This window comes from Rattus norvegicus, chromosome 8 (genome assembly GCF_036323735.1).
Source record: "Rattus norvegicus strain BN/NHsdMcwi chromosome 8, GRCr8, whole genome shotgun sequence".
Classification (NCBI taxonomy): Eukaryota; Metazoa; Chordata; class Mammalia; order Rodentia; family Muridae; genus Rattus; species Rattus norvegicus.
The window spans coordinates 116617710-116634783 of record NC_086026.1 but is presented as its reverse complement, the minus strand read 5'-3'; the positions used below and the strand labels follow the sequence as shown (position 1 = coordinate 116634783).

Below are 17074 nucleotides of genomic sequence, written 5' to 3'. Positions count from 1 at the left end.
CCTGCTCCTCTGGCTCTTAGAATTCTTATTCCTCCTCGTTTGCTGAGAATTTTTGTTGTTGTTGTTGGGGTTTTTCTATTTTTGTTTGTTGTTGTTGTTTGGTTTTTATTGATGTATCAATTGGGAATGGGCTCCACAACTCTGCGTTTTGATTGGTTGTGGTTTTCTGTAATAGTCCCAGTCTCTTACAAAGAGAAGTCATGATGGCAGGTGCCATGATCTTTTCCAAAGGAGGGAGGCAACCAACAGACCTATCCAGTTATGATGCTTATGAACAACCAGAATGGCATGAAAACCCTAATTGTGCTGAAGTGACATGTACTCTTTTAAAAAGTTATAGAATTTTATGTGTTAGGTTGTATAGGTAGAAAGCGCAGATTTCAATAATATGCAAGTATTAAAAAACTTTTGTTGAATTAAAAATTTTCTGTATATTTTGTTGTAAAATGGTATCGATAGTGGAAGTCGAAAAGAAAAGGGAGGAGAAAAATTATAAATAGAAAGTGAGATTAAGAAAGAACAAAAGATTGGGTAGAGTGGCAGGCACATACAAGCCTAACACTCAGGATGCTGAGTGTTAAGAATAATTATAAATTCAAGGCCAGGCTAAGCTACATTGTGAGACTTTGTCTGACACACAAATAAAATAATTTGAATTATAAACTTATAAATTATTCATTTAAAAATTTCATTTTACAATAAAAATATCATAAGCAGTAAGTTTGGTTTATGACCAAGCCATCTCAGTCAACAGGGTCTCAAGCAAGGGAGTCAGGATTGAAAAGAAAAAGACAATTAGACATCATTATAACATGACTCCAGCCAGTGCTGAGCCTGAAGCGGGTTTATTTTTCTCCAGTCAGCTTTTGTACCATTCTAGGTACTTGCAGAAAATAGGGTCAGTTCTTAGATCAAAGACAAAGTAATCCAACCAGGCAATAAACATAGCCCAGGCTCACAGTTTCTAGGGGCTTTTCAGGATGACCAAGATGAAAGGAATGCCATACATTCCTCAGCTGTGATTTCCTTGAGTTTTGTATTAACCCAATGTAAATACTCTTTTCTGAGCCTACTTCCTTGTCTGGGCCCAATGTCAAATTTTGCCAAATTTCTAGATGTGGCCCCAAAACCTCTCTACAGTTTTATAATATGCAAAAGGTGTCATTGAATGATTTTCTTCTGAATAAATTTATAAGCTAGGATTCCTGGATAGAGGTGTGGGTTTCTTGTTTTTGTTTTTGTTGTTGTTGTTGTTGTTTTTCTCTCAAGACATATGAAACCAGCAGACTACTTAGGTTCTTCTGGGGTTTGAGGCTATGTCCTCAATAGCTGTTATTATTCTGTTTATGAGTTTTGATTTTGTGTGGTCAATACCAAAATTCTTGCAAGAAGGCAAGAGAGCAAGAGAGAGAGGAGGGGGCAGGCAGCCTCTTTTATAGTGAGTTAGGCCCACCTGGCTGTTGCCAGGTAACTGTGAGGTAGAGTTTAGACAAAATGCTAACAGTAGCCATTAGTATTTAGACAATTATCACTAAAAAGCTAATAAATATAATGGAAATACTGCACTTTTAAATCAAGATAGACCATAATTGAGAAACTATCAGCTCTCTTCCTCAAAAGGGTACTTTTAATCTCTCCAAACCTTCATTTTTCTTACTTTAAAAAACAAAACAAAACAAAACAAAAAAATGTGTCTACCTCGATTTCATGGTGCAAGCCTGTAACTGTAATTACTTGGGAGGCTGAAGAATGGGGGAACAAATGTTGTGAGCCCAAATAGCTTATTAAGTCTATTGCAGAAAGAGGGTGGGTAGCAAAGAGGAGAGCTGGAAGGGCTTGATGATGTTACACATAGTAGGAGTAGTTATATTTCAGTAGCTATTCACGCTGCCAGACACTGGTGAGTGTTTATAGGCATCAGTCCCCAAAATAGCCATGAGAATATATCAGTCAATATGGATTACTGGAAAAATTGAGGTACAAACCATGTGATCTGACATTGGTTCCCTTCTTGTTATTCTGCCGTACTGCTCCCTCCCTTTGAATAAAGATAGAAAGAGATCATCTTGACTGTACATTTCAGTTCACAGTTTGTGAAGTAATTTATAGGAGTAAATAGCCAGAAACCTCTTTTTCAGGATGAGACTCGCAGGAAACATATAATAATTACATTTCCATATGCAGTAGCTTTGCCTTCTTCAAATGAGAATAGTTACTAGTTTAACTTTTGCAAACTTTTCTTTTTGAATTGACATAATAAATCATCATAATAGAGCCAGAGAGGTGGATCAACAGTCAAGAATGCTCACAGCCACCTGTAACTCCAGCTCCAGAGGAGCTGACACTCCCTTTTGGCCTCTCCAAGCACCTACTCTAACATGCATGTATCTTCCAAGCAGACAATGTGTGCATATGCTTACTTAAAAATGAAATAAGGCTTTTATTTTAAACAATGATCATAAGAGCTGTAATTCAGCTTTTGATTGTTTACTAAGTCCTTAATTATTCTCTATTTCTTAAGATAATGAAATTGATGTCCTGAAAAGGCACTTGATTCTGGCTACTGCTAAGAACAGGAAAGCACTGTTCTTAAAGGGGAAGTGTGACAAATAACATTTGCTTGATTCAAAATCGACATGTTCCCTCTATCCAATACTGCTAGTATGATGTAATAGAAAAGAACTTCAGAAGTTTTTGTTTAGTTTAGGTGGGATGGTGTATGATTATGTGGCTGAGTGGACAGCAAGCGAAGGCCTCAGGCCAGCAATTACGAATGTTGCATAATAGCCATTCATTGCCTGCCCCACTTACTTATATACTAGTGGCGATTTTAAGTTTTTGTACCTAAAGTATCCATTTTCATTGAGTTATTTGCTTAGTTTCTTTTTTGTTAATTTTTATAATTAGGCTATTCCATATACATTTGGCCCTTTGTATGTCAGGTTTCATATCCATGGAGTAAGCTGTCCATAAATGCAAATTTTTTTCTTAGATTATATTTATTTTAGTGTTTCCTAAACAATGCAGTACAACTATTTATATAGCATGTAGATTGTAGCATATTACAAGAGATGTAGAGATGACAAAGTATACGGAAAGGTTGTGTAAATTAAATGCAAATTGTATGCTGTTTTATGTAAGGGGCTTGACCATCCTTGGATTTGGTATTCTTGAGGGCACCTAGTACTAATCTCTGTAGGAAATCAAGAGACAGCTGCACATTGTTGTTGTATAATTATATAAAAAAATCAGTCTTTTTTCCTGCTTTAGGTCCAACACCACAGTGCCCCAAGGTGTCTGGTAGACATCTTCATCTCAGTCAGCAAAGCCTCTGACCCTGCTCTGCTCCATCCCATAACACACTGCCGATGGCTTCTCTCTGAGCCTAGCAGCAATCTCTCTACCCATCCAGTTTCCAAGGCAGGTTTCCATGCCAGAAATACACATCCCAACTCTGTAGCGGCCCAGACTAGCTGCCACTTAAATCTGCACAAGAACACACAACACAGTAACATTTGATCCAATTGATAAGATATAATTGCCCACCTAAACATACAAAGCCCTGTACACATTCATAATAACCTGTAAAGGTACAGCATGGAATCTTTAACATCCTCTCTCATCCTTTCCGTCCCAGTCTCCTCCCCGTCCCTCAAACTTTTCTCCCGCCCATCCTTCCTTCTCGTCCAATGACAGGCCTTGTTCCATCCTGTATCCGCCTCACCTGTATGATCATCCCACACTTCATTCTTTTTGTCTAATTAAAAAAAATACTTTTCTCTCATATATAAGCGAGTACAACTTTTATCATTTTGTAATTAAAAGCATAAAATATATAACACCCAGTCCAACACTTTACCAGTTAAACAGAACATTTAGTTATCCATTCCAGCTTAAGAAAGGCTTAAAATCTATGCTATGTCCTGGCTAACTTCCAGCAGCTCAAGAATATGTATGAAGCGTTTTGTTCCTCCCACCTATGCTTCCCCTTCCATTTGTTCTTCCCCCTCCGTGGATACAGATGGTATCATGGAACTGAGGCTGGCCTGCAGCCCATTATCCTCTTGCCTCAGTGAGTACTAGGATTTGTAAGACATACTTTTATGTATGGGACTTTTGTTTAGAAAGTTTAAATGGTATGGCTTATAAAGACTTGGAAAATATTTTAAAAGGTAATTTTATAACTCTAGTTTTCTAAGATAAATATTGATGTTCTTTTCATTCTTAATTATAGTAACTGTCTTACTGTTAATGCTTGCTTTTAATGTAATGTTAATATGCTGGCCTCTATCTTTGTCATATAGTTTTGATTTTCCATTTTTATTTTATAATTTGATAGTTTCAGATCAGGTAGCCTTGTCTTTGCTTTCTGATGCCATGATAAATACCACAAGACCAAAAGCAACTTCGGTAGGACAGTGTTTATTTTGTTTTACAGCATATAGTTCATCTTAAAGAGGAGTAGGGATAGAAATTAAAGCAGGGCAGGAAGTAAAGCTGAGATCGTGCAAAAACACTGCGTACTGGCTTGCTTTCATGGCTTGCTGAGCCTGCTTTGCTATAAAACCCAGAACCACCTGTCTAGGAGGGGCACCACCTACAGTGGGTTGACTCTCCCACATCAGTTCTAATTAAGAAAATGTCCAACAGACCAGCTCACAGGCAAATTTGATGGAGACATTTTCTCAATTGAAGTCATCTTCCTAAATGACTCTAGCTTGTGTCAAGTTGACAAAACAAACAAACAACACACACACCACTTAGCACAAGGCTGTAAACTATAGGGAAACCTTTTTTTTTCTTTTCACAGCTCACTTTATTTGAAATGAATAGGACTTTGTGTACCGAAAGAGCTAACACCATTAATTTTGCTGGTGTGTGATGAAAAAGTTCATAGTTTAGTTAAATAAGGTGGTAGTTTTGTTCTTAAACATCCCATGGAATACTTTTGCTAGACATAGATGTTCATGACCTTACTTGAGGTCAGGTGATCATAGACCACCTCTGAAACTCTGATAAGTATAACTCTATTCTTTAGAAAAGAATTCATATATGATCTCCCCCAGTCTGTTGTAACAATCTATTCCATAAGCCCAGTACCCTGTGACTTTACTGATCTTCATGTTTATAGGTAGTATTGTAGACTATGGGAAGGAGGTTAACATTTATTGAATATTAATCATGTCTGGAGTTCTTCCCGTTGCTTAATGCTATCACACAATCAACTGAAAATTATCATCACTTTTTTTTCCTGCCCAAAATGATACTGTATTTTCTAAATTGTGTTGCTTGAATAATAGCATTCCTTAACCCTCTGTCTGATGTTAGAGATACACAGCTTATACATGTTCAGGACTTATCAATGTTAGTATTAAATTAGAAACAATATACACCTAAACTAAAACACATTTCTAGGACATGTTTTTTTGTTTGTTTTGTTTTGTTTTTTGTTGAGATAGATACTCTTTGTATAGGCCTGGCTGACCTGGAACCTGCTTTGTAGCCCATACTGTGCTTAAACTCACTGAGGTCTGCCTGCCTTTGCCTTTGAGTGCTGAGATTAAAGAAGTGTGTCACCATACTAGGTGCTGAGACATGATTTTTTTTTCTTTTTTTTTTTTTCCGGAGCTGGGGACCGAACCCAGGGCCTTGCGCTCGCTAGGCAAGCGCTCTACCGCTGAGCTAAATCCCCAACCCCGCGACATGATTTTTATGTGTTGATTTTTCTCTTTTAATAAAAATAATGTATAAATGAACCTTGAACATACCAGTATGGTGGGAGAAATAGAAAAATAAAAATGGCTTATTATTTGTCTAACAAAAAGAATTTTTAATGAAATAAAGTACTCTTATACACATATTGAATGAAAGTTTTATTTTCATATTTACAAAGGGAACTGCTTGGCAACTAGAATTGTATCTTAAAATTCCTTGCTTCATTTATGTGCCCAAAGTGAACACAGCCAGATATTGCTAGGTAGAAGCATATCCTTTCTAGGGCAGTGCCCAAAGCTCTGTCTACAGAACCGTGAGTCACAACAGGCATAGGTTTCCAGTTGCATGGAGAGATGAGCAAACCTGAGGACTTGCAATTCTGAGAGTGGTCTTTGTCTTTATTAGGCATTTGGGCCTGGACTTGGTGCCTCGGAAGGACTTTGAAGTAGTGGATTCAGACCAGATTAGCGTCTCAGATCTTTATAAAATGGTAAGAAATGGTAACAAGGGATGGGTTTTTACATTTCATTTTTCTCTGTTGTTTTCCATGATAATGTTGTAGATTGTGATTATTTTTAAAGCAGCATTTAAAAACTGTCCCTTTACTGTTGGGGGGAGGGCGGCAATGGGGGGAGGGTTGGGAGAGGAACACCCATAAGGAAGGGGAGGGGGGGGATGTTTGCCCGGAAACCAAAGAATTATTATTAAGTATTAAATAAATAAAAAAAAGATTTATCAATAAAAAAAAACTGTCCCTTTGCTTCTGTCCCCAAATTTAAGAAGCAGCTAGTCATACTTTGATGTCACACTTTACAAATGGAAATAGAAAACAGAGATGTTGAGTACACTGTACTTTCTAGTGATCACTTCTCTGTTAATTCTGCTTTAATGACTTTCTGCCACTTACAGTAAATAACATTGTATATCCGTCTTGTTTTCTATGACAAAAAAGATGATTAAAGTTTCAAAGAACTACTTGTTAATTAAAATAGTGATTGGCAAAAGAATGATTGGCTCTGGAAATAATATACTAATTCTAGAGACAAGCTGTTGTTAAGAAGCATATTCAGGGTCTTGCTCTCAGTCACCATATTCATAGTGCTAGAAAATGGTGGGAGCTAAAGTAATCTTAACATATGAGGGTTTCCATTCTCAGCATGAACACTGTGAATGAGAAAGCCTATAAATATCTGCTTGATCCTTAGGTGTATGTTGGTTATTATAAAAATATATTGAACAGGTAAAATTGAACTCTAATTAATGTGATTTTTTCTAGTTATGAGATTGAATTATAAACTCAGACTAAAATGGGGGCACTCAATGAAAAAGACAAGCCTTAAACCTCCTGTATATTATTTAGTAGTTTGTAACATAGTTAACCATATTTAACCACTTCTAGCAATAGACCATGTGTTCCTGTGTAATATCTAAATAACTATAGGAATATGACATTGTGTGTAACTAAGTGTGTATAACATTTTGGGCATAAAGTAAAACATCAGTGTATCTAAGTAACCATTTTAATGAGAAAAAAATCTATTGGGTTGACTGGTGACCACATTAATTAATATATATATTACACTCTAGGTTTTATTCCCCTCCCAGTCCACCCTCCAACTCTTCCACATCCCATACCTCCTTTCCCTCATCTCCAGGATGATGTCCCCACCCCACCCACCCCACAAGACCACTAAACTTCCTGGGGCCTCCAGTCTCTTGAGGGTTAGGTGCATCTTCTCTGACAACCCAGACCCAGGAGTCCTCTGCTGTATAAGTGTGGGAGGCCTCATCTCAGCTTGTGTATCTGCCTGGTTGGTGATCCAGTGTTTAAGAGATCTCGGGGGTCAAAGTTAATAGAATCTGCCAGTCCTCCTACAGGGTTGCCCTCCTCCTCAGTTTCCTCTAGCTTTTCCCTAGTTCAACCAGAGGGGTCATCAGCTACTGTTCATTGGCTGGGTGCACACATCTGCATCTGACTCTTTCAGCTACTTGTTGGGTCTTTTGGAGGGCAGTCATGATAGGTCCCTTTTTGTGAGCTCTCCATAGCCTTGACAATTGTGTCAGGTCTCAGGGCATCCCCTTGAGCTCGATCCCACTTTGGGCCAGTCACTGGACCTTCTTTTCCTCAGGCTCCTCTCCATCTCCATCCCTGCATTTCTTCCAGACAGGAAGAATTATGGGTCAGAACTTTGACTGTGGGAGAGCAACCCCATCCCTCACTTGATGCCCTGTCTTTCTGCTGGAGGTGTGTTCAACAAGTTCCCTCTCCCCACTGTAGGTCATTTCATCTAAGGTCCCCCCTTTGAGTCCTGAGAGTCTCTGACTTCCCAGGTCTCTGGTACATTCTGGAGGGTCCTCCCAACCTTCTTCCTCCTGAGGTCGCCTGTTTCCATTCTTTCTGCTGGTCCCCAGGGCTTCAGTCCTTTCTCCCAACCCAATACCAGATCATGGTCCCCTATCCCCCAAATCCCCATCCCTTCCCCTCCCCTGTTCCTCCCTCCCTTCTTCTTCCTCCCAAGTGGGACTGAAGCATCCTTACTTGGGCCCTTCAGCTTGTTGACCTTTTTGAGTTCTGTGAACTGTATCCTGGGTATTCTGTAATTTTTTTTTGGCTAATATCCACTTATTAGTGAGACCATACCATACGGGTTCTTTTGAGTCTGAGTTACCTCACTCAGGATGATATTTTCTGGTTCCATTCATTTGTCTTCAAAACTCAGAATATCTTGTTCTTAATATCTGAGCAGTATTCCATTGTGTATGTGGTTCATCTACACAATTATATTTTTACATGCTGGATGATAAGTTCTTTTAAAGCAACATTGTGATGTAAAATATAGTAGAAATGTAAAGTGAGAAGTTTAGACTAAGGGACTTCATGATGAAAACTACAACTTTTAGAAACCCTTAAGAAGATGAAATGCTTTTAGGGAGCATAGTATTGATGATGGAGAGTATCCCCAGTGCTTGCTATCATGAACCTATGTTAGAAGTGCTAATCTAGTGGATAGATCATGAACAGTTACCATAGCATGCACTGCACAGTATAAATAAGGTTTATGTTGATATTATTAGAATCACTGATTAATATTATGGGAACTGGAAAAGGTAAGGAAAGAACTTTTAAAATGGCACACAACTGAAAGAAATGGCAGTTCCAGAAAATGTGGACATTGGACAGTTTTGACTAAGAAGGAGTAAGGAGCTGCACTTTGAAGAGCTTTGTAGGCCCTGATTTATATTCTCTCCAGCAGTTTGATAGAACACAATAGTGAAGTGACTTGGTAAGTTTTTCCAGTCATAAAATGAAATCACAGAAAAGGCATTTAAGTAAAAGATCTTAATTTCAAGTCTTGAGGCTAGAGCCAGGACAGTGGATGTCCTAAGAAGTTGTTGGCTGTTGAATGTACTTTGGCTTTAGAGCCAGAGGTATTGATAGATTGAATTGGTATACATGTATAGAGGAAGAAGAGAGACTAGAAAACAATGCCTCTTGTGTTTGATCTACCCAGATGATAAGGTACAGTGGCACGCTATATGAAAGAATCAGATCTGGGGATAAGCAATGGGGAGCCAAGAATACTGGATATTTTGTTTTCAATTTTGGTGTATCTTCTAAGTTTAAAAAAATGATATTTAAAGCCTGTGGTTCAGGAGTAAAGTTTAGCTATAACAATTCTACATTCATCAGAAAGCTATCTATATTTGAATCTGGAAGAGAAGATTACTTTCTTTTACAAAACATTCTATGACGAAATCCAGTGACAACAGATTCCACATAGTACCTTTAGATAGCCATACATGAACAAACAGAATATTCCCACATAAACATTAGAGAACAGAGTAAGTAATGTATGGGAGATACAGGCAAGATGAAACAGTCATTGTTGTCTAAAAGAGAAGGGAAACACAAGTACAAAAAGAATGTAGTCTGTAGGTTCCAAATTTGAGTAGTTTACCAACTTGTAACAGAAAATATTCAGGAAAAAATATGCTATTTAAACATGTTGTTATTGCAAAGATTGCATCTAAGTTAAGGTTTCTATTGCAGTAATAAAACACCATGATCAAAAGCAGTTTGGGGACAGAAGGGTTTATGTTTCTACTTCCACATCACAATCTTTCATTCAAGAAAGACAAGGCAAGGGGTTGGGGATTTGGCTCAGAGGTAGAGCGCTTGCCTAGCAACCGCAAGGCCCTGGGTTTGGTCCCCAGCTCCGGGGGAAAAAAAAAAAAAAAAAAGACAAGGCAAGGACTCACGGCAGGAACTGAAGCAGAGGCCATGGAGGAATGCTGCTTACTGGCTGTCGCCCCAATTCTTGCTCAACCTGTCTTCTTACACATCCCAGGACCATCTGTCCAGGGGTGGCCCCACCCACAGTGGGATGAGCCTTCTCACATCAGGCACTAATGAAGAAAGTGTTCCATCAGCTTGCCCACGGGCCAGCCTATGGAGGAGGCATTTGCTCAGTTTAGTTCCTTCTTCTCAGATGACTCTAGCTTGTGTCAAGTCAACAAGAAACCCAACCAAGAAGGTATTTCTAAATAGGGTGGTATAGCCACTCACATAACATTTATATTGTATCTGGTATTTTTGGCAGTTGAGTTTTGCAGAATGTGTTTTGGCTGTATCCATCTTACAGGTTCTGGTATCTGTGAGGAGGCCTAGAATAAATTTCTGATTGATAACAAAGAATGACTAAAATTTAAAGAGAAATAATTAATATACCCATTGTAAAAATATAAAACAAGAGAAATTATTGAAGTGTATTTACTTATTTAGTAGTGAACAATATTTAGGTTATATTGTTGTAAACAGTTTTAGATAAAAGTTTTGAGAGGAAGGCAGACGAAGGGAAGAAGATGTAAACAGGAGCTTAAATTTTAAGGTGCTGTAATAAAAAGTTACTATATAATTTTAAAATTGGTAAAGAAAGAACGGTATAATATAGCATTTGGAAGTATTTGACAAGTCCTGGAGAAAAAACAGTAAGGAATTAAAACTGCTTATCTCTATGAAACAAGACAGATGGGTAAAAACTAATAAGTTTTACTGCAAACCTTTAAAGATATTTAGCTTTTAAAATATATTCTTCTATTAATTTTTTGTCAAATACTGACTTATCCTAAAAGCTTAAATTCAGGTCTTTTATTTTCTATTCTGACTTTCTTTTGTGTTGTATATTTGTTTTTACATTGAAGTAATCAGCTATATAATAAATTGTTATAGGGGCATACACTTTTAATCCCAGCATCCAGGAGGCACAGGTAGGCGGATCTCTATGAGTGTAAGTTCAACCTGGTCTTTATGTGAGTTCCAGGACAGCCAGAGACCCTGTCTTGAAAACAGAAATAAACAACCCAACAAAAAAGAATTAGCTAGAATGAAGAAAAATAAGAATTTAAAAATTTACCACTTAGGAATTTTTATGTTAGCTCATATACAGAAATGTAAATAATTTGGGCCTGGTATGTTTAAAAGAATATACATACTGTACTGCTCTTGCAGAAGTCCTAAAGGGTGTTCTTAGCACCCTTGCCAGGCAGCATACAATTGGAGTTACAGCTGCAGCTAAAGAGGATCTGATGTCTGCTCCTGGCCTACATGAGTACCTGAACTCACATGGACATAGTCAGTCAGTCAGTCAGTCTGTCTGTCTGTCTGTCTGTCTGTCTGTCTGTCTGTCTGTCTCCCTGGTGTGTGCGTGCGTACATGCATGAGAATTTCTTAATAAATGAATCCTTTGGGAAGCTAGAAAAATGACTCAGCAGTTAAGAGCAGTGCCTGCTTTTTCTGGGTTTGATTCTCAGCACCCACATGGCAGCTACTTATCGGTAGCACCAGTCCCCGAGGACCTGATACCCTTGGCTGGCCACTGCACGTACCAGGCACATATATGGTACACAGCATGCATACAAGCAAAGCACCTATACACATAAATAAGTAATAAAATAAAAATTATAAAAAGGAAATAGATAATACTAGATACATTTCTGCTAAATCTTAACAGTTATCAATGATCAATGAGGTCCAAAAATGTCTTTTAATATTCAGATTCCAATAAAATTAGAGATTATAAAAACTAAGCATGAAACTTTCCAGTTTTGATACTCTGTCATACATTTTCTTTCAAAAACACTTTTATACATAAGATAATTTATGTTGCATTTATTGCATTATTGTTGGTTGGCCATTCCCACAATCTCTGAGCTATCATTGCCCCAGCACATCTTGTAGGCAGGACAAATTGTGGAGCCTAGCCTGGTTACAGAAAATAGACGGTTCAGTCTCTGTGTTCTCCATTAGTAAGAGTCCTTCCTAGGGTCACTCTCATAGGTACAATAAACTTGGCACTGCACTAGGTTTCCACATTGGCACCCCAGTTTCAGTTATCTCTCCCCATACTCTCTTCCTCTGTCCCTCCTTCTCCCATCTCCCTCTGCCTACCCTCAATCTACCTGCAAAAATCTATTCTATTTCCCCTTCCCAGAGAAATCCATGTGTTCCCCATAGATCCCTCCTTGTTAGCCTCTTCGGGTCTGTGGATTGTATTATGATTATTCTTTACTTAAAAAGCTAATATCCCCTCATAAGTGAATATATACCATTTTTGTCTCTCCGGGTCTGCTTTGTTTCACACAGGATGAATTTTTCTAGTTCCATCCATTTGCCTGTGAATTTCATGATGTGATTTTTTTAAAAACAGCTAATTAGTCTCTGTTTGCAAATGTACTACATTTTCTTTATCCATTCTTTGGTTAAGGGATATCTAGGTTGTTTCCAGTTTCTGTTAAATGTATTTGTGAAGGAAATGGAGTAACTCTATTGAAATAAAAATGATTTTTATCCATGCTATGTGAAGCACCAAAAGGGTTCTGTTACATACCTTTAAGGGCAAAAAGGGTAGAAACAATGATTAAGAGTTTACTAGAGAGCTGAAGAGATGGCTCAGTGGTTAAGAGCACTGACTGCTCTTCCAGAGGTCCTGAGTTCAATTCCCAGCAACCACATGGTGGCTCACAATCATCTGTAATGGGCTCTTGTGGTGTGTCTGAAAGACAGGGACAGTGTGCTTATATATAATAAATAAGTCTTTAAAAAAAAGGAAACAAAATGAAGAGTTTACTAGCACCAGGCACTAAATGTTTGTGATATCATGATGTTCTTAGACAGGATTTTCTCTTAAACATGAATGACTTTCCCCTGTAATATAGGTATAAGAATAATACCAATTAAAGAAATAATAATAATACCAGTTGTAATTACAATTATCCATTTACAATATGATAGGTGTTGAGTTAATTCATTTACAGTATGATTGCTATTATAGAGTTAATCTGCATAAACTTCTATGAAGTTGATTTAAGCACAAGATTTTATATTCAGTTTATAGATGAGAAAATACTCAGCTAGTAAATATGAGTCAAGATTTACAAACCAGAATCCAACTTTTGTGATTAAGTTCCTAACTTACATTATACTTCCGTCTCCCACTGTATAATGTGAGCATCAAAAGAACTTCCTAGAGGATCCTTGGAGTTCACTGGCCAGCAAGCCCAGTGAGCTGGTGAGCTTTAGATTCATTGAGAGCTCTGTTTCAAAATTTAAGGTAGAGAACAATGGATGAAGAAACTCACTACTGACCTCTGACTTAGACACATACATGGCCATTCCTGAAACAGCATCCTGGGAAAGATGAGACAAGTTCAAAGTTTAGTTTTGTAGTTGAAATCTCTATTGGGAAGATTTATTGTTTTTGTTGTTTTGGGTTTTTTTTTTAATTTGGGGTGTTTCTTGTTGTTTTGTTTTTTTTGTTTTTGTTTTTGTTTTTTTAATTTCACAACCTAGGTGCAGAGCAGGAGGCCCCAAGCAGTGAAAGAGCTGCTTCCCTCCTCACTGACATCCTGTTTCAGTTCCTGCTTGGATTTAGTTTGGGCAAAGTAGTTGGAATGTTTCTGGCTCAGAACTATGAGATTCATGGCTAAAAACTTGAAGACATTATGATTTTAAAAGGACTTGGAAGCCAAAAAGAAGCCCCCTAGTTCCTGATGCCCACCCCAGCACTGCCTTCTGCATCCACTCTTTCTACCTCTTGAGGCCTGTGTCCTTTACAGCTTCGTTCCAAGGCTTTAGTCTCAGACCCTGTGTGTTGCCTCAGAGCCAACAAGGGGCCAGATCCTGAGAGTCACCTTCATGTTTCTACCACCTCCTTACTTCCTATACCTTCCTTTCAGCCAGCTAATGAGAGGGTCCAAGACTGAGTTACAGTGCTGGGTTAGCAAGCCCAGCCTTTTATTTGTAGTTGTTCACCTGTGCCTTGAAACTCCCACACACACTGGCAAAAGAAAAGCAGCTTTGGATAGCTGATCCATAAGTGATGCTGATCTCCTTGTCACAGGTACTGTGGGGATTGTTACATAGCTGTTGTTGCAAAGAACTTAAAATTAGTTTCTCAAAAAGAAAAAAATAAAAGGGCACAGCCTAAATGATAGAACTCAAACTGTAGTCTATAATCTTCAGCCAGTGATAAGGGAACAACATAGATGTTTGGAAGACTTTCTTTTTTTATTGGATATTTTATTTATTTACATTTTAAGTGTTATCTATCCCCTTTCCCAGTTTCCCTTCCGCAAACTCCCATTCCATGCCCTCTCCCTCTGCTTCAGTGAGGGTGCTCCTCCATCCACACCCACTCCCACTTCTCTGCCCTGGCATTCCCCTACACTGGGGCATTAAGGCTTCACAGGGCCAAGGGACTCTCCTGTCATTGATGCCTGACAATGCATATTCTCTGCTACATACGTGGCTCCAGCCACGGGTTCCTCCATGTGTACTCTTTGGTTGGTGGTTTAGTCCCTGGGAGCTCTGGGGTGTCTGGTTGGTTGATATTGTTGTTCTTCCTATGGGGTTGCATTTGCTCCTTCAGTCTTTTTCCTAACTCCTCCATTGGGGTCCATATGCTCAGTCCAGTGGTTGGCTGTGAGCATCCACATCTGTATTGGTCAGACTCTGGCAACTATATCAGGCCTCTGTCAGCAAGCACTTCTTGGCATTTGCAATAGTGTCTGAATTTGATGACTGTATATGGGATGGATCCCTGGGTGGTACAGTCTCTGGATGGCCTTTCCTTCAGTCTCTGCTCCATACTTTGTCCCCATATTTTCTTTAGACAGGAGCAATTCTGGGTTAAAAATTTGGAGATGAGGGGCTGGGGATTTAGCTCAGTGGTAGAGCGCTTACCTAGGAAGCGCAAGGCCCTGGGTTCGGTCCCCAGCTCCGAAAAAAAGAACCAAAAAAAAAAAAATTTGGAGATGAGTGGGTGGTCTTATCCCTCAACCAGGGGCCTTGACTGAGATTTTCTTTCGTTTAATTGGGTATTTTTTTTAATTTATCTTTCAAATCTTATCCCCTTTCCCAGGTTCCTGATCATAAGCCCCCTATCCCACCCCTCCCCTTCTTTGATAAGGGTGTTCCCCTCCTCAACTACTCCCCCAAGCCAGTCCCCATCCCCAACATTACCTTACACTGTGGGTCCAGCCTTGGCAGGACCAAGGGCTTCTCCTTCCATTGGTACCCAACAAGGCCATCCTCTGCTACATATGGAACTGGAGCCATGGGTCAGTCCTTGGGTAGTGGGTAGTCCCTGTGAGCTCTGGTTGGTTGGCATTGTTGTCCTTATGAGGTTGCAAGCCCCTTCAGCTCTTTGAATCCTTTCTCTAATTTCTCCAACAGAGATCCCATTCTCAGTTCAATGGTTTGCTGCTAGCATTCACCTCTGTATTTGACATGCTTTGGCTGTGTCTCTCAGGAGACAGCTATATCAGATTCCTGTCAGCATGCACTTCGTAGCTTCATCAATCTTACCTAGTATTAATGGCTGTATGTTTGTGTGTGTGTGTGTGTGTGTGTGTGTGTGTGTGTGTGTGTGTGTGTGTGTGTGTGTGTATGTGTGTGTATGGGCTATATACCAATGTGGGGCTGGCTCTGAATGGCCATTCCTTCAGTCTCTGCTTCAAACTCTGCCTCCATATCCCCTCCTACGAATATTTTTGTTCCCCCTTTTAAGAAGGACTGAAGCACTGAACTTTGGTTGTCCTTCTATTTGAGCTTCACGTGGTCTGTAGATTGTATCTTGGGTAATTCGAGCTTTTGGGCTAATATCCACTTATCAGTGAGTGCATACCATGTGTGTTTTTCTGTGATTGGGTTACCTCACTCAGGATAATATTTTCTAGTTCCATCCATTTGCCTATGAATTTCATGAAGTCATTGTTTTGATAGTTGAGTAGTACCCCATTGTGTAGATGTACCACATTTTTTGAATCCATTCCTCTGTTGAAGGGCATCTGGATTCTTTACAGCTTCTGGCTATTATAAATAAGGCTGCTATGAACCTAGTGGAGCACGTGTTCTTGTTGTATGTTGGAATATCTTTTGGGTATATGCCCAGGAGTGGTATAGCTGGGTCTTCAGGTAGTGTAATGTCCAAATTTCTGAGGAACCTCCAGACTGATTTCCAGTATGGTTGTACCAGTTTGCGATCCCACCAACAATGGAGGAGTGTTCCTCTTTCTCCACATCCTCACCAGCATCTGTTTTCACCTAAGTTTTTGATCTTAGGCATTCTGACTGGTGTGAGGTAGAATCTCAGGATTGTTTTGATTTGCACTTCCCTGATGACTTAAGGATGTTGAGCATTTCTTTAGGTGCTTCTCAGTCATTCGATAATCCTCCACTGAGAATTCTTTGTTTAGCTCTGTACCCCATTTTTAATAGGGTTATTTGATTCTCTGGAATCTGACTTCTTGAGTTCTTTGTGTATTTTGGATATTAGCCCTCTATCAGATGTAGGATTGGTAAAGATCTTTTCCCAATCTATTGGTTGCCGTTTTGTCCTAACAACAGTGTCCTTTGCCTTACAGAAACTTTGCAGTTTTATCAGGTTCCATTTATTGATTCTTGATCTTAGAACATAAGTCATTGGTGATTTATTCAGGAAAGATTAGTGTGAGTGTATCTGGTTTTATGTGGAGTTCCTTGATTCACTTGGATTTAAGTTTTGTACAAGGCAGTAAGAATGGATCAATTTTTTCTTCTACATGCTGACCTCCAGTTGAACCAGCACCGTTTGTTGAAAATCCTTTTTTCCATTGGATGGTTTTAGCTCCTTTGTCAAAGATCAAGTGACAGTAAGTGTGCGCGTTCATTTCTGGGTCTTCAATTCTGTTCACTGATCTACCTGCCTGTCTCTGTACCAATACCATACAGTTTTTATCACTATTGCTCTGTAATACTGCTTGAGGTCAGGGATGGTGATTCTCCCAGGAATTCTTTTATTGTTGAGTATAGTTTTCGCTA

The 17074-nt window shown here is 39.0% G+C and overlaps 1 protein-coding gene across 15 annotated transcripts in view; it reads left to right on the top strand.

The window, feature by feature from the left end:
• Dock3 (dedicator of cyto-kinesis 3) overlaps window positions 1-17074 on the top strand; it is a 351061-nt gene that overhangs the window by 147435 nt on the left and 186552 nt on the right. For all 15 annotated transcript variants that reach the window (XM_006243867.5, XM_006243865.5, XM_039081583.2 and 12 more), the window contains one exon: window positions 6121-6205. In XM_006243867.5, the coding sequence (XP_006243929.1) occupies window positions 6121-6205 (85 nt within the window). The remainder of the gene's footprint in view (window positions 1-6120; window positions 6206-17074) is intronic.